Source organism: Ursus maritimus, unplaced genomic scaffold (genome assembly GCF_017311325.1).
Source record: "Ursus maritimus isolate PB19 unplaced genomic scaffold, ASM1731132v1 scaffold_11, whole genome shotgun sequence".
Lineage (NCBI taxonomy): Eukaryota > Metazoa > Chordata > Mammalia > Carnivora > Ursidae > Ursus > Ursus maritimus.
This window is the reverse complement of record NW_024423453.1, coordinates 68,858,002-68,876,545: the sequence shown is the minus strand read 5'-3', so window position 1 is coordinate 68,876,545 and position 18,544 is coordinate 68,858,002. Positions and strand designations below refer to the sequence as shown.

General features: G+C 36.4%; 1 protein-coding gene across 1 annotated transcript in view; it reads left to right on the top strand.

The window, feature by feature from the left end:
• ADAM28 (ADAM metallopeptidase domain 28) overlaps positions 1-18,544 on the top strand; it is a 72,182-nt gene that overhangs the window by 12,881 nt on the left and 40,757 nt on the right. The window contains exons 5-11 of the mRNA XM_040625784.1: positions 1,350-1,428; positions 2,537-2,613; positions 4,398-4,587; positions 7,202-7,273; positions 8,328-8,399; positions 12,961-13,130; positions 15,654-15,738. Of these exons, the coding sequence (XP_040481718.1) occupies positions 1,350-1,428; positions 2,537-2,613; positions 4,398-4,587; positions 7,202-7,273; positions 8,328-8,399; positions 12,961-13,130; positions 15,654-15,738 (745 nt within the window). The remainder of the gene's footprint in view (positions 1-1,349; positions 1,429-2,536; positions 2,614-4,397; positions 4,588-7,201; positions 7,274-8,327; positions 8,400-12,960; positions 13,131-15,653; positions 15,739-18,544) is intronic.

The following is an 18,544-nucleotide window of genomic DNA, read 5'->3' as shown; positions in this document are numbered from 1 at the left end:
AGTTTGGTGAATGTTTGTTCCTATCGAAATAGTGGAAACACACTCAATAAAATAACAGTTTACTAGTGTTTGGATCCTTCTAGAATAAAGCACAATGCATGAGATACAAGCAGATATACATTTTATCAAATTCTGTGAAAAAAGCAGATAGATTTTTAAATCTTCCCCTATATTATTGTAGTTTATTATTATAATACTGAAAGATTAGATTTTAAAACAAATTGTAACCATTCCCAACAGGAAAAACAAGAGACATATATAATTAAATAAACTCTAGGACCAAAGAACAAGTCAGTGGTAAAACTGGAATTGGGCTCTCCTGATGCCCACGCCAGTGCTCCTTCCACCCAGCTAACACTAACCCACCCACTTTCTCATGCATTACATTGTCCTCTTGTACCTTCATTCTCTGCATTCAGGTCAGCTACATTCAACATTTCTTTCAAGTTTCACTTCCTCAGCTCTGGCTTAAATCTTGATGATCCTATATCTTGACTATTTCAAAAGTAGTTTTTGCCCCTAATTCTGTGCTTTCAAGCTCTTTCAATCCCTAAGCCATTCTATATAGTACAGCAAGATTTTTTTCCCTCAAATGGACTATTGCCTTTTGCAACAAATCACAACTGCCTGGACGTTAGAAATGGTGGGGTAGGATGGAAATAGTACAGGTGTGAATTTTAGGCAGACCTAGATATGATCCCTTGCTACTCGAACTGTGTAATCTCATCTGAAAAATGAAGCAAGTTGTATTTACCTTATCAGATTTCAGAAAGGATTAAATGAATGATCCATGGAAAGTGTCTAACTCAGTGGCTGGCATAGAGATGGCATTTAACATATACTAGTTACTTCCTTTTCTCCTTGCCCTGCCTCTTTAAAAATATATCCAGACTCCTATGTGCTGCTGGGTAATTGAAAGAATTCTGAGAAGCTCAGTGAAAATGCCAGAAGGGCCCTAACTACAAAAAGCAAGTCAATTCCCAATACACTTTCCACTGCTACAGTTGTTAGCAGTAACTAGGAACTGAAAAGGACTGGGTGAAAATGTAGTTATCATAAACTGGTGAGGAGTGCTCTGAGGGGTCAGAGAAGTATCAAAGTCTGGTGAGATAGCAGACACAGTTCCATACTACTCAGGAACGTCCACACTACTCAGGAACGTCAAAGACTCAGCTCCCTCAATCTTTGCATTGTAAGCATCTTCTTCATGCTTGGACTCATCTTGAGGGCTTAGGAGAAGGAGCTCAGGAGTTAAAACTTTCCTGCACATCCAGTGGAAGCTTTCACTTTGATCACTGCACTTTTCAATCAGAGTGAGTAAACATGAATTTTTTCCCTTTTTTCTCTAGGGGTCTCCTTGCACCAGGTTACGTGGAAACACATTATAATTCCACTGGAGAGGAGGTCACCACAAGCCCACAAATCATGGTAAAAGAACATCCTAGAATCATTGTCAGTTGGGGTGTGACCCCATACCCAAAGGCAGTGTCATTGCCAAATAGTGAAAGTGAAACAGCATTTAACAACATTGGTGCTTCTTCTAGCAGTGGTAATTTCTCATTAGATCCTCTAATATTTGTGCAGTTTGACAAGAACAAAGGCATTCCTTGACAACCATGGTAACCCTTTCCAGACTTCAGGCGCTCCCTATGAGAGAATGGGCAGGAACTTCTCATTTTCATTAGAAGAGTGAAAATTAAATACATCTTGTGTTCTTAGTCAATGCTGATCACCTCTCTAGATCATATAATGTCTCCAACTCAAGACTATTTCCTCAATGACAGAATTATAGAATTCTGTTTTCCTTAAATATTTTTTTTACTCTTGACTCTTATTTAGAGAAGATGGCTGTGGGAAGTAGTGCGAGGAGTATTTTATCATTGCCATCTTTTTTGAGCTCCATTTTTCTATTGGAAGGCTTTCAGGTATTCTCTTCATAGCTATGGCACAGACATTTATGTGGGCCAATACATCACCTGTCTCAAAGCAGAAAGGTATGCTTGATTAAAGTACATCCACATGGAAAAGTGCTAGAATTGGACATTTTGCTTCAGATGGAGAAGGGGATGTCACACTAACTCAGTCTGCTGAAACTCTGAATAAATCAAGAAATAACAATATAATCCTGGTAATCTATTCTTTGGAAAAAGCTTGTAGGTGTTAGGGAAAAAAATAAGCAATTAGCCAAGGGAAAGAATGAATGTCTGATGTTTTGGGAACTCGGATTTTAAACCTCTATCTATAAGTTTGTTTCTTCCAGACTGCATCCACCCCTGTTATCCTTTTTCTGCAATACCAGTATTTATTTAGTAAATGTTCTTTAAGCAATGGATTAATTAACTAAATATTACAGATTTTAATCATAAAGAGCTTCTTAACCATTTTTTTTACATCTCTAAGTTGACTGTTGCTCAGCATAAAATTATTTGAAAACACTATAGATCTTGTTTCAAGCTTTCAAATTCAAATTTAGCAGTGGATCTAAGAAACACGCACTTTCCTTTACAAAAAAAAAAACCCTTTTTTGTTTCTTTAGGATGACTGTTATTACCAAGGACACATCATTAATGAAAAAGTTTCAGATGCTAGCATCAGCACATGCAGGGGTCTAAGGTAAGCCTTCATGAATGGTTTATGTATACCTGTGGTATTGGCGTTGAGGGTGTGTGTTTTTAAAAACCTGAAGAATCTCAAATAGAATGAATTATACTGCAGTTAAATATGAATCCTAGGAAACAGGGCTTCTCTTAATGGTCATTTGTACATTTACACATTTGAATTGCTTGCAGAGGTGGGTTTGTTTGTCTGCTTGTTTTCAAAATACAGGTTTTTGTGTCTGACTCTTTAGGGAATGGAAGCCCTTCTCCACCTTTCCTCTTTAAACTCTCTCTTCAGCTTGTCCTATTCATGCTCATGACATTCTTTTCTTCTGTATATTAATGACTCCCTAGACATCTTTTTACAGTGAGATATTTCTTCTGATGCCCAGACTTGATTATCTGATTTTGTCTTCCATATAGCCATATCTCTTCCATATCTGGATAGATTAATGAACTCTCAATCTTAATAAACCCCAAATCAAACTAACGTTTTTCTCCCAAATCCGGTGTTTTTCCAGTGTTCCTCGTCTCAGTGAATGATATAATCAACCAACCACTTGCCCAATCTAGAAACCTAGGTTCCTTGATGATTTCTAGCCTCTCAACTACCCATTTTTTAAAAAAGATTTTATTTATTTATTTGACAGAGAGAGACAGCCAGCGAGAGAGGGAACACAAGCAGGGGGAGTGGGAGAGGAAGAAGCAGACTCTCAGCAGAGGAGCCTGATGCAGGGTTTGATCCCAGAATGCCAGGATCACGCCCTGAGCCGAAGGCAGACGCTTAATGACTGAGCCACCCAGACACCCCTCAATTACCCATTTCAATCCATTATCAAGCCCTATTGATTAGATATTCTAAATATTCGCTGAGATTATTCACTACATTCTCTCTCTACTGCCACATCCTAGTCCAAACTACTGTGATCTTTTATGTAGACCATTGCAACAAACCACCTACTTATCTCTTTGTCTTCTAGTCTTCTAGTTCCGTGTACACTTAATCCAATCTCCTATTATATATTCTTATACATTTTTGTCCTAGCAGTTATATGAATATTTCATATGTCATATAATTATATTATTTGTGGGTCAAATGTATTATTTGATCCACATCCATCTTCCTCACTTGACTATAAGCTCCATGAGAGGAGAAATCATGACTCTTTTTTCTTATTGTCTGCCCTTAATCCAATGACTAATGAATAATGGGTGCTCCCTAAATATTGGTTAAATGAATCTTAGCCTGCGGCTTCAGCAGAGATAATAGAGAAGAAATTGGTAATATTTGTTGATCTTGTGCTTTACATATTATGTCCTTCAATCTTTATAATCATTCTATTAGGTAGGTATTATTCTCATATTATAGATGGAGAAACTGAGACCGTATGAGATTAGGTAACTTTTCCATGGTATCACATCTAAGAAGTTATAGACCCAGAATCTTAACTCTTATTTATAAGACTTCAAAGTCTTCATTTTCAGTGCACCTTTAGAGCAGACAAAGTATTAGATTAGAAGAGTATTGGGTGCCAATCAGGAAATTTCCATTCTAGTGTCAGCACTGACATAAATTAGCTATGTGGCATTACAGTAGTCATTTCTTCCCAACAGGTCCCATTTCCTCATAGAAAAAATAAGTTTAGGCCATCTGTAAGTGTATCTTCAGCTGCAATGTTACACTATTTTCTACTGCCATGAGCTTAAAATTAGGTGGTATTGGAAATTTTTTGGAGTCTATAAGTCTATAGCACCCAAAAGCAGGAATATTTTTTAAACCTGGATTTTCATGTTTTTCAGGGGTTACTTCAGTCAGGGAGATCAAAAGTACTTCATTGAACCTTTAAGCCCCACAAATCAGGATGGACAGGAACATGCACTCTTCAAGTATGATCCCGATGAAAAGACTAACAGCACCTGTGGGATGGATGACATATTATGGGCACATGGATCTCAGCAGAGTGTGGTTCTACCTGCCACCAGTCTGGTGGTATGCATACTGTCATTTTTTATTTGCAGTGCTTTCATGTTTCCTGTCCTAGCTGCCCCGGATTCCAGTCTTAGTAGTTGCAATTAACAGAAACTTTATAGTCTTTGTTGAACTACTAGTACTAACTAGCATGTAAAGGCACTAAAACCTCATTGTCTATTGATGATTTATTTAATAAGTATCTGTGGATTAACCATTACTAACAACAACGTGCCAGGGCTAAAAAGAAGTATAAATATAATGCTTGCCCTCTAGGAACAGGCAACTTTGACAATACTATAACATACAACAAAGGTATAAAGTATTATTACTTTGACATAAAATATCCTGCTGTCTTTATGAATGAACTCATTTAATAGTTTTCCTTCTTAAAGTACTGCCATTGGTTCTGGCGATGTAGCAGTGAGCAAAAATAAATATAGGATATGCCCAGAGGAACTTAGAATATACTTATATATATATGAATTCAGCTTCCAGTCACAGAAGAAAAATGAATATGGCTCGTTTGAAACCATAGGGAGTATATAAAAAGTCATTGCCATAATTACTTTAATTTCCTTCAGGGGATGCTTTATATCTAATCATCTCTTCTAAATGTTCTCAGAATCCATAAGCACGGGGCAGAATTGGTCTTAACAGAAGAAAATCTCTTTGGGGTTCAATCTGCTGCAGGTTTAAATTCTACCAGTGATATGATACTAGGAATCCAGAAGAACTACCCCTAGAGATGAAGGATAAAAGAATCAAGGATAATTTCTAGATTTGGACCTAAGCAAATGATGAATGGTGGTACTGTTAACTGAGCTGGGGAGAATGAGGTAGAAGCAGGTTTTGTTTAAGGTTTGGGAATCAGTTTTATTTTGACCACGTTAGATTTGTGGTATTGGACATTTGAATGGATGCATGAAATAGGTAATTATAACAGTCTGGCCTTTAGAGGAGAGGCCAAGGCTGGAGATACACATTTGATAGTAATTAGTGCAGAGTTTCTATTTATAGAAGGCATAACACAGGATGGGATTACCTAGGAAGATGTGTAGATAAAGAATGGGACCCAGGGTTGAGCTTTTACGAGGGCCTCTAATATATAGAGATCAAACGGAGGAGAGATGAGAGTGAGTTACAAATCCCTGTATGCTTAGGGCCCCACTTCCTACTGTAATCTCGCTACCTTGTAGTTCCCGCCCACTGACAACCTCCTCCATTCCGTTCTGAAAAACACATTTTTTTTTCTGTGCTTTAAACATGCCAATATCAATTCATTCAGAGTCTTTTTGTTCATTTTTTTTTTCTCTGCTGGAATTATCTTCCAATTTATCTTCCCTTGCCTGGTTTCTTATTTTCATTAATATGTCTGCTGCATGACCAGCTCTTTAGAGCTTTCCCTAACATCTCTTCTTGAAAGAACTACCTGGCACACAGTATCACGTGACTCCATTTAATCCTTCGGATAGCACTAATCACCACCTGATTTACCTATGCCTGTTTGCCTAGTGGGAGCTCTGTAAGCCCACAGACCACGTATGTTTCACTGCTTTACTCCTAGTGCCCACAGCACCAGTGGTGCAGAGTGAAAGTGCTAATGAATACCTGCTCCTTTGGAGGCTGGGACGGAAGTGTGTAGCTCATTGGATTACACATAAAAGTCTACTTTCAGTAATGTGTTCTTGCTAATCGAAGCTCATTTGCCTGTTAAAAGACAAACACTTCTGGGGCACCTGGGTGGCTCAGTCTGTTAAGCGTCGGATTCTTGGTTTCGGCTGAGGTTATGATCTCAGGGTCGTGCGGTCCAGCGGCGAGTCAGACTCCATGCTTAGGACGGAGTCTGCTTGACATTCTCTCTCCCTCTCCCTCTGCCCTTCCCACCACCTGTGCTCCATTAATCTCTCTCTCAAATAAATAAATAAAATCTTTAAAAAAAAGACAAGCACTTCCAGAAATGCAACATAATAAACTTTGAGAGTTTATTATTTAGTATGAATAATGTATCTGCTACTATTCAAAAGAACAATCCATTATGAAATGTATCTTTTGTTGTTGTTTTGTTTTGTTTTGTGGAGAAAAGGGAACAGAAAATAGGGAAGCTTGGAACGTGGGAAAGAGATCCAGCTCTATCTGAGGAGAAGGGAGCAGACTAGATGCCATGGTGTGCTGGCTCTGGGCATTGTACCATAGCTAAGGAAGGGGGTGCTCGCTGGGAGACAGAGAAAAGGCTACTTAAAACCAACAACAATAACAAGAAACACTAGGAGGATGCTGAAGTCACTGTTTCTCTATTTCAGGACATGATAGTAGAGAAAACCCATTGTTCAAAAACTCCAAAGACACTGGTTTTACTTCCAGCACACGTATTAGTTAGATGCGCAATCATTTAAATTCTGGCAAAATGAAGGGGTCAGACTAGAATGTCACTGATGTCCCTTCTAGCTCTGATATTCTGAGTCTTGTCTATAGATAATTGTGCTTGGTTAGTTAGAGTTAAAATGGTAATGTTGTTTTCCTTTGTTGCCAGATATCAACCAATCTTTTCTAAAATTACACATTTCAAATAAAAGAATGACTCTTGCAGAGAATGATATTGTCTCAGTAATTTTTGTTTTTATATTTATTACAGAAATCAAAAGACCAGAAGGGGCCAGAACATAAGAAATACATAGAATATTATTTGGTCCTGGATAATGGTGAGGTAATTGTAACAGATAAAAATGTGTCTTTCAAAAATCCTCTTCTATATAAATTTATTATGGGAAATATTAAATATATAGATCGGTTTTGAAGAATCATGACTATGAGCTATTCTTTTTTATGAATTGTTCTGATCCTAGGAAATTTGACATATAATTAGACTGATATGATTTTTCCTTCTCAGGAATGTGCACCTGATATGATATGCACAAAGTGGACTTTTTGCATTTTATCTTTTATTATTGTCTCCAAACTTAGTTTTCAATTAAATTCTTTTGACATTTTGTCTTTCATTAAGCAGTTAAATCACTGGTAAGTTAGAATTTATCCTCATCAGGGAGTGGCAAATGTACAAGACTGATGAATGGAATCTTCTGAAAAAGGCATTTTTGGGTAATATTCATTGTTTATATTATTTTAAAAGAACACATTATCAAATATTGGAAACCTAAGGTTCACATAATGAATGAATGAAGATTCACATAATCTCAAAAGGGAAATCTTTGCACTATGATAATATGAGTAAGTTAGTTTGTTCATGCCCTAAAGCTTGGCCTCTCATTATACTACATTCATTTACCATTTATCATATATATATATATATATATGAATAAGTATATAATACCATGGTTTCATAAGCTGTGCAGAATTGTTGCAAGGAATAGATTATTTGTATATACACACACACACACACACAAATAATCTATTCCTTGCACCAATTCTGCACAGTTTATGAAACCATGGTATTTAAATGGAAAAACATTTGGAGTAATTCCTTAGAACTTTACACTGAGCTACTACTTCAGGGGTAATACATCATCTCTACTCTGAAAGTACTTTAACTTAGCTAAAGAAATAAGGAAACATTATGCTTCTATCTATTAACTGTTAACTTTTATAACTGATTGTTAATTATAACCACTGATAAGTAAAATAAACTGAAGTTGCCTTTTTTTTTTTTTTTGCCTTTTAATTATATTCATTTCTGTCAGTGCCCGTATTTTGTCATGGTTGGTTTTTTGTTGTTGTTGTTGTTTGTGTTTTTTTTTTTTCAGTTTAAAAAGTACAATCAAGACCCAGAGGAAATAAGAAAGAGGGTGTTTGAAATGGCCAATTATGTCAACATGGTATGGTATATTTCAAGTGCAATTTTAACAATTTGTGAGGCAGTGTCATTGGGTGTATCTATGAATGCTTGTGAAGCAGGGAAAGAAAGTCAATACTCCTGAGATTAATACTGCTGATTAATTCTTGAAATTTTGCTACTTAATTGAATATCAATATTACATGATAGAGATGTTCCTCACCTACATGCCACACTATTCTCAGGTTGATGAAGGTATAAGAGATGATTTTGTTTGAATTGCTTTTTTGTTTTTCTAAAGCCTGGGAAGACATCACTGACCAGCAAATCCCAACAGAAAGCCAATCTATGGGAGAACATGAGAAAACAAGCAAAATCAGCCAAACTCTGGCACAGTAGTATTTTTTAATACATCATCTCATTGAATCTTCGAAATTTTGAGATATTCCTAAACCTAATATATAGCTAAAGAATTAGATTCTGGGAAGCAAAGCTACTTGCCTAAAATCACAAAGTTAGGAAATGGTAGAGATAAGATTTGAACTTGGATTGGTTGGATTTCAAAGCCCATTTCAATTGGGAAAGATGTTGATTTTGGTTTGTAAACAGGATTTTATCATCTAATTAACAAAATCTTTTAAAAATGATTTCTGTATGCCCCCTGCTTAAATCTTAATTGTTAGTGTCTTGTTAGTTGAACATACAGTGAGTCTGCCTACTTACATGGGTGAGTCACTTTGGGGTAGCCTGCAAATTCTCTAAGGATAGAGAGAAAATGAAGGTGGATTCAATGACCAACATCATCCATATCTTGTCTTCTCACCGCAAAGATCATGCTGACTCCTCTTAAGGAACCCCAAGAACTGGCCCTATTTATTGAACATCTCCTTTGTGACAGGAACTTTTCTAGATGACAGAAATAAAGTGGGGAACAAAACTGACAAATATCCCTTCAAGGAGTTTACATATTTGTTCAAGATGAGCATAAATACACCAAATAAAGAGTATGTAGGATGGTGATTATAAGTGCTATAAAAAAAAGTGTATAAAAAAGAGTGATAGAGAGGTTCATCTTGGGTGCTATGTTAAATAGGGAAGCCCAAGTCCAAGGTGTCCAAAGTGACATTTGGGCAGGGAAAGGAAGGGAGATAAGTGTCTGACCCTAGGGGAGGGTGTGCAAGGCAGAGTGAAGTTCTGAGGACAGAAGCTAGATTGTCATATTTGAGGAACAGTGGGACGGCCATTGTGGCTGGCATGCAGTAAGCCAGGGCAAGGGTGGAAGCAGATGACATCTGATGGGTAGCCATGGCCTGAACCTGCAGCTCCTGGTAGGCCTGGGTAAGGACTTTTTGGTATTCTTCACAGGCAAGGAAGACTGGAGAGCCGGAGCTGAGGTGTAACATGTTCAGATGTGTGTTCTTAAAAGATTATCTTGGCCATTATGTTGGAAATAAACTGAAGTAAAGCAATTGGCAGAAATAAGACCGGATAGGGGAATTATTCCCTAATTTGGCTCACAAGATGATGGTGGCTTGAGAAAAAGCAATGGTAGTGGAGCAATTGAGAATAGCTGATCTCTGGAGAGAGTCCACAGGGTAGATGAGGTAGATGAGAGATGAGAAGTATAAGGAAAGGAGAAGAGTCAAGTGACATCAAGGGTTGGACCTGAGCAACTTTAAGAATGGGTAACATGGAGGGGGATAGTGACTCAGAAGACAGATGAGGATTTCCATTTAGAACACATTCGCTTTGAGATATCTTTTTGTATAAAGATTTCCAGGTGCACATCATTATGTTGCATACTAAAACTAATATAATGTTCTATGTCAATTATATCTCAACAAAAATATTGTTTCTTAGTGGGGGTGGCAATGGCAGTGGATTGCTAATTTTTAGTAAAGTGTTCTATGACTAAGTAATTTTTCTGAATGTGTACATGTTTCATGTTACATTTTTATATTTAAGAAATGAAAATATTAGAGACTTTACATTTCAAAAATTAGAGTAATAATACTAGGAAATTTCCCTGAGATGAAGGGTAGACATGTCCATATTGACAATGCCCTCCACATGTCCAGCACCTAGTAACATGTGTCAGGTTATATCATTGTAAAATTTTGAATCATTAAAGATTAAAGAGAAGATTCATGGATGCATAAAAAAAGATTCTGAGGTGAAACTGCTGGATATACAAGACTGATTGGAGCTCAGGAGCAAGGTCTGGGTGGAGATATAAATCCATAAGTCTTTAACACATATAGATGGCATAAGACATGGATCAGCAAACTGTAACCTGTGGGCCAGATCTGGCCTGCTGCATTTTTAAAAGCAGTTTTAATGAAACATAGCCACACCCATTTGTTCACACATTGTTTATGGCTGTTTTCCTGTTATAGTGCCAGTGGTGGTGAGTAGTTACCGCAGAGACCACACAGCCTCAAAGTCTGAAGCATTTTCTGTGGACCTTTACAGAAGAAGCTTACCAACCCTGGTATAAGATAACCAAAGGAGTGGGTGTAGATAAGTAGAAAAGAGACTGAGAACAGATCCTTGAAGTGCTTCTTTGAGGAGAGATCAGTGTGCAGGAGAAACTGACAGAGATCAATAGAGTAGACAATGAGCTTTGAGGAAAACCAGGGATAGTGTTGTTCTGGAAGCTACTTGAAACAAAAATCTATCAAAGGAAGAAATGATCAATGATGTTAGATGCTTCTGAGGACTGAGGATTGGCCACTGGATTTAACAAAATAGAAGTTATTGGTCACCTGGATGATGCAAGTTTCTTTGGAGTGTAAGAGTACAGGCATGATTAGAGTGATTCCAATGAGAATAGAAAGTAGAATTAGAGACAACAGATACAGAAAATTCTCTTCAGAAGTTTTGCTATAAGTGGGAACAGAGAAATGGGGAATAAGTGATAAGGAGAGGGGTTATAAAAATTGTCCCCCTGCCATGATGGGTCATCCTTTTTATGCTGATGGGAATGATTCTGTGGAAGGCTAAGTACAGAATTGCAAGGAAGATGGAAGAATTGCTGGAATAATCTCCTTGACCTGGGAAGAGGTGGGCGATCTAGTGCATGAGTGGAGAAATTGGGCTTAGGGGCACAGCATTCATTCATATAGTAAAGAAGGGGAGGCATAGGTTGTTTGAAGTAAGCCAGGAGGTAGACAGTGGTGGGAACTTGTGGAAGTTCTCTTCTGGTTGCTTCTATACACTGAGTAAATTTGGAAGCAGGAGTATCTGCTCAAAGTGAGGTTTTAATAGAAAGTGTCACAATTACTAAAAGATAAGAGTGAACACGAAAAAATGTGCAGAAGCCTCTGGGAATAAATGGATTTTGGAAATGCAGCAGGTTTGCTGAGACTGGTGAAGACCACTTGAGGTTAGTAGTTGTAGCTTCCAGGTGAAAGCGATCGGCATAGTGTGCTCTCTTCCGTGTTCTGGGGCATGGTGCAGGAGAGACATAGGGAGGAATTGTTTTAACCAGGTGGGTCAAATAAAGCAAGAATGGAAGTGGGAAGTTGAGGGAATCATCAAGGGGAGGGTTTTAATCTGGTTAGATTTTGACTTTTCTTTTGATGATAATTGCATTCCTCAATGCTTGTGTTGTTTTCCAAACTACTTAAAATGATTTCTTCAGGTTTCTCAGCAGGAAGTTGCCCCACAAGAAAACCTGTAACTGTGCAGGTTTTTTTTTTTTCCAGCTTTATTGCGATATAATTGGCATGTAACATTGCGTGAATTCAAGGAGTCCAGTGTGTTGATTTGATATACTTACTTGCAAAATGATTTTTGCCACCTCCATCGCATCACATAGTTGCCGTTGCTTTTTTTGGGGTGATTTTAAAAATTACTCTCACCGGTGTTAAAGTAATTAAGATGATATTATTAACTATCACTACCAAACTGCACATTAGAGCCCCAGAACTCATTCATCTAATAAGTGGATTTATCTGACCAACACTGTGCAGTTTTGTGAACTATAGTAGCAATTTAAACCTTGTTTTTAAAGTAAACATATTCTTATAAGATTAACTCATTATTTCTAAAGATTATCCTATGTTCATTATAGATTATTTGGTTCAGTCCAGGTTTAAGAATTAGAGGATCACTTTCTTTATTGTGACTCACAGATGCAGGACTTTTTCATATAGCATGTTCCTCTCCCAGTGTCCAAACCAGCACTGGGTCAACCTTGCTAATTCTGAAATGTTATGACTCTGAGAACATCGCAAAGCATTTGAGTAAATACACTTAAGTTGAAGTCATAGTAATGAACTATTAACAGAAAGTTATAATGTTTCTTGAGGTTGCAAGCAAGAAAAGTTTGTTTCAATAGGACCTTTTCTCGAAAAAAAAAAAAAAAAGGAGTTTTCAGACCTGAAATATCTAAGTGTGTCTGCCTTGCCCAAGTAGAGATGCTAGCATCTGTGAAAAGAGGTAGTAACTTCTATCTCACAAGTATGTTTGGAAAGGAAGTTTGGAAAGGAAGTTTTTACAGTGCTGCTATTAATAAGTTCGAAAATCTAAATTACATTGAAAATATTGAAAGATAATATCCCCATTATGTTGTTCTTTTGACATGTATTCTTTTTGGACAGCTTTATAAAAAGCTCAACACTCACGTGGTCTTAGTCGGTATGGAAATCTGGAATGATGAGGATAAAATAAAGATAACCCCAAATGCAAGCTTCACCTTGGAAAATTTTTCTAAATGGAGGGGAAGTATCCTCCGAAGAAGAAAACGTCATGATATCGCTCAGTTAATCACGTATGTATAGATTTTCCCCTTTGTATGTTAAATGGTATTTAGCATAGAAACTTTCCAAAGCCTTGGCAAAGCAAGTGGTATCTCAGGGGATAGGGTAAGAGGAAGTGGTTTACGCAAGGGGGTTAAAAGTTTAAAAAGTATTCATTTGAATCTTGTGAATATGCTCTTACCTTTGTTACATGTATTTCTTTTTCTTTTGCTTTTGAAGAAAAGCTAACAATTTAGCAATGGTTCATCAGAATTTTGTCTGTTTTGATTAGGCATACAGAAAGGAAAGACAGGTTTAGATAATGGCAAGAGAAATTTCGATTCAATGTTTTAAAAGACTTGATTAGCCTTAAGCACTAGTCAGGACAAATTTCAAGGATTGAAAGAAAATTGCATATTATATTCTAATCCCACACCTTTACCATCCTGCTGAAATGACTAATTAAAAAGAAACAGGAAGTAAATCTGATGACTATAAATTAGACAAGACTGCTGAGCACATGCCTCAAAAGAAATCAAGAAAATTCTGCTGGATACTGTGCAGCTGGAATCAGAAAGAATCAGCAAGAAGTGGCTTAAAATTATTCAAGTTTTACTTCTTAAGAAAACAGGAGTTGTTATAGGAAATAAGAATTAATTAATATTGTGTTGGTTATCTACCACACGTAACATATCAGCCCACAACTTCCTGACTTAAATAAGTCTTCTTATCTTAAGTGTCTGGTTCCTTGCCAGGTATGGCTGGAGCATGGGCACTGGTTGGTCATCTCTGCATATACGGCTTTCATGTGGCTAACTTGGACTGCCTCCAGCATGGCAGTCTCAGGGTTCTGGAGATCTTGCAAGGTGACTAGTTTTCCCCCAGAAGAAGCATTCTAAGAGGACCAAGAGAAACCTTCAAGACTTCCATGACTGAAGCTTAGAAATTGCACAGTGTCTACTAGGTATTTATCCACGGGATACAAAAATAGTGATTCAGTGGGGCATTTGCACCCGAATGGTTATACCAGCAAGGTCCACAACAGCCAAAATATTGAAAGAGTCCAGATGTCCATCGACAAATGAATGGATAAAGAAGATGTAGTATATATATACACAATGGAATATTACTCGGCCATTGAAAAGAATGAAATCTTGCCATTTGCAATGACGTGGATAGAATTAGAGTGTATTATGCTAAGTGAAATAAGTCATTTAGAGAAAGACAAATACCATATGATTTCAGTTATATGTGGAATTTAAGAAACAAAATAGATGAACATAGGGGAAGGGAAAGAAAAGTAAAATAAGATGAAAACAGAGAGGGAGGCACACCATAAGAGACTCTTAAGTATAGGGAACAAACTGAGGGTTGCTGGAGGGGAGGTAGGTGGGGGATAGGGTAATTGGGTGATGGTCATTAAAGAGGGCACAAAATGGCAATCCAACGCCAAGAGTAGATTTCTTGACTAGACTAGAATAAACAAGATAAAAGTACTAAAAAGATATGATGGAAGGAAATAACTGTTCTTTCACTTGTAAACAAAAGCCATGGCCTTTACCTGACAAATTAACAAAAGGTATATGTCTATACCTAGGCATAACCAGATAAGAACCTTGTAGTACAACTATACTCTACCCACTGAAAACAGGAGCCAAAATAGCTAACTCCATAATGGGAGAAGCTTTTATTTATTATAAATGAACTGGTAGTGAGTATTAAACCCACACATATGTGGACTTACGTATAAGTAATTTTATAATATAATTTTTAAAGAGGATATAAATGCCATGTATCTTTGAAATATCATGTATAATACAAAATACCATTTCAAAATAACAGATATCTGAAAATTTTCCAAGGGAAATATAAAGTGGGAAAAAGTTCTCTAATTTTCCTTATTTTTCATGGCAAAAATGAGGATGATAACTGGGAAACTAGAAGTTCAACTTTTTATTTATTCTTTGCAAATTACTAAAGACAAACCAGGGCTAGGATCTCGAACAGATAGCAGAATAATAGCAAAGGTAGCACATGGAGTCATTACAAATTGAAAGAAAAACAAAATGAATAAAATGAAAAAATAAAATTAAAATTATGAAAACCAAACCAATCATCTATGCAAATAAATGCAAGTGGTTCAAATTCCTTTTTAGTAACAAATACTTCAATAACATAAATGCTTCAGTAACACAAATATGTTCAGAATGGGCCCAAATTCCAAATCCCACTATCTAAAACAGTGCTAAAAGAGAACAAAAGTAAATGGTATAAAAATCTATGAGAGAAAAATATAAATTAAAACAAAGCATATGTAATAATACTAATATACAAATAAAATATATGTATAAAATATTAAAAATTATTATATCCAGGTGCTTTATACTTAGGTGATATGACAACCATTGCATATTTAAAAAAGCCTAATGCAAATTCAAAAACTGAAGGAAATATTTAAGTTATTATTCACAATATGAGTTTCTGAGTTCTGGATTATCTATAGAACATATAGTTGAGAATCATAGTTGTTATATTATTTTTTTTCTGTCTTGCAGAGCAACAGAACTTTCTGGAACAACCGTGGGCCTTGCTTTCATGTCTACAATGTGCTCTCCTTATCATTCTGTTGGCATTGTTCAGGTGTGTTTGAAGATAAATAGTTGGTTCTACAGTTCAAGTGTGTCAAAAGCTCTTTTTTTCTGAATCATGTAGTTTTTTTGCTGTTGGTGTTGATATGGTAAATAACATGGATTGAATTTCAAATGTTGAAACAATCTTGCATATCCAGTATAAACCCAGCATGGTCATAATGCATTATCTTTTTTATATCTTGCTGGATTCAATCCTTATCTTAAGGATTTCTATATTCTATATAATCGTGAGGGATATTAGTCTGTAATTGTCTTTTCCTGCGTTTTTCAGGTTTTGTTTTTAGGGTAAATCTGGCCACACAAAATGATATGTTCCCAACTCTTCAATTTTCTGGAATGTCTTAGTAAAATTGGCATTATTCCTCCCTAAAATATTTGGTACAATTCATCACTAAAACCGTATGCGTCTGGCAATGTCCTTATGGAAAGGTTTTTAACTACAAATACAGTTTCTTCCATAGATACAGGACTATTCAGGTTATTTATCTTTTTCTTCAGTGAGCTTTGGTAATTTGTGTCTTTGAGGAAAGTGTCCATTTCACTTACACTGACATAAATTTGTTGACAATATTCCTGTAATATCTTTTTTTAATATCTGTAGAATTTTTTATATTTGTAGTAATGTCCTCTCTCATTCATGATATTAGTAATTTACTTCTTTTTCTTGTGATCAGTTTCACTAAGAATTTATTAATTTCATTCATTTCTAAGAAACCACTTTTGCTTTATTGATGCTTTGTGGTTTTCCTGCTTTCGGTTTCATTGATTTCTGTTCTTGCCTTGATTATTTTTATATTAATCATTTATTAATATTTTAATTAAAAACTGAAAGCAGATTTTCATTATCTGTGTCTACCAAATGTGTCCTATTTATTATTATTTTCAATATTTCAAATATTAAGGGAATAATATAAACACACAATAATTAATGTTGGTGTAGACTCGTGGGTATACTAATCTTAAACCAGGTAATGACATTTGATATACTTATAATGAAGAAAGAAAAATTAAGAAGTTATGTATTTGTATAAATATATCTATTTTGCTTCATATTTATTGTTTTCATAACTTCTAAGTTTCAATCATTTTTTTCGTTATCGTGCTTTCTTTTTTTAGCTTTAGTTTTGGAACTATTTTTCTTTTTTTTTAATTATGTTTTGATGTAGTGTTCAGTGATTCATTAGATATGTATAACACCCAGTGCTCATCACAACACATGCCCTCCTTAATACCCATTACCCTGTTACCCCTCCCCCTACCCCCTCCCCTCTGAAACCCTCAGTTTGTTTCCTGGGGGTCCATAGTTGCTCATGGTTTGTCTCCCTCTCTGATTTCTCCCACTTCAGATTTCCCTCCCTTCCCCTATGGTCCTTTGTGCTATTACTTATGTTCCATACATGAGTGAAACCATATGATAATTGTCTTTCTCTGCTTGACTTACTTCACTTAACATAATCCCCTCCAGTTCCATCCATGTTGATGCAAATGGTGATTTCCTGATTTGTCAAAGATTAGTTGCCCATAGAGTTGAGGGTCCATTTCTGGAGTCTCTATTCTGTTCCATTGGTCTATGTGTCTGTTTTTGTGCCAGTACCATGCTGTCTTGGTGATCACAGTTTTGTAATATAGCTTGAAGTCAGGCAACATGATGCCTCCAGCTTTGTTTCTCTTTTTCATCATTTCCTTGGTGATTTGGGGTCTTTTCATCCCTTCTGATGGCTGAATAATATTCCATTGTATATATAGACCACATCTTCTTTATCTATTCATCTGTTGAAGGGCCTCTCGCCTCCTTCCACAGTTTGGCTATTGTGGACATTGTTGCTATGAACATTGGGGTTCATGTGCCCCTTCTTTTCACTACATGTATATCTTTGGGATAAATACCTAGTAGTGTGATTGCTGGGTTGTAGGGTAGCTCTATTTTTAAATCTTGAGGAACCTCCATATTGTTTTCCAGAGTGTCTATACCAGCTTGCATCCCCACAAACAGTGTAAGAGGGTTCCCCTTTCTCCACATCCTCTCCAACATTTGTTATTTCCTGTTTTGTTAATTTTTGCCATTCTAACTGGTGTAAGGTGGTATCTCATTTTGGTTTTGATTTGTATTTCCCTGATGGCTAGTGATGTTGCATTTTTTCATGTGTCTGTTAGCCATTTGTATGTCTTCTTTGGAGAAGTGTCTATTCATGTCTTCTGCCCATTTTTTGACTGGGTAATTTGTTTTTTGAGTGTTGAGTTTGAGAAGTTCTTTATAGATCTTGGATATCAGCCCTTTATCTGTAATGTCATTTGCAAATATCTTCTCCCATTCCCTGGGTTGTCTCTTAGCTTTGTTGACTGTTTCCTTTGTTGTGCAGAAGCTTTTTATCTTGATGAAGTCCCAAAAGTTCATTTTCGCTTTTGTTTCCCTTGCCTTTGAAGACATGTCTTGAAAGAGGTTGCTGTGGCCGATGTCAAAGAGGTTATTGCCTATGTTCTCCTCTGGATTTTGATGGATTCCTATCTCACATTGAGGTTTTTCATCCATTTTGAGTTTATCTTTGTGTATGGTGTAAGGGAATGGTCCATTTTCGTTCTTTATATGTAAGCTGTCCAATTTTCTTGGCACCACTTATTGAAGAGACTGTTTTTTCTCCATTGGATATTTTTTCCTGATTTGTCAAAGATTAGGTGTCCATAGAGTTGAGGGTCCATTTCTGGAGTCTCTATTCTGTTCTATTGGTCTATGTGTCTGTTTTTGCGCCAGTACCATGCTGTCTTGGTGATCACAGTTTTGTAATATAGCTTGAAGT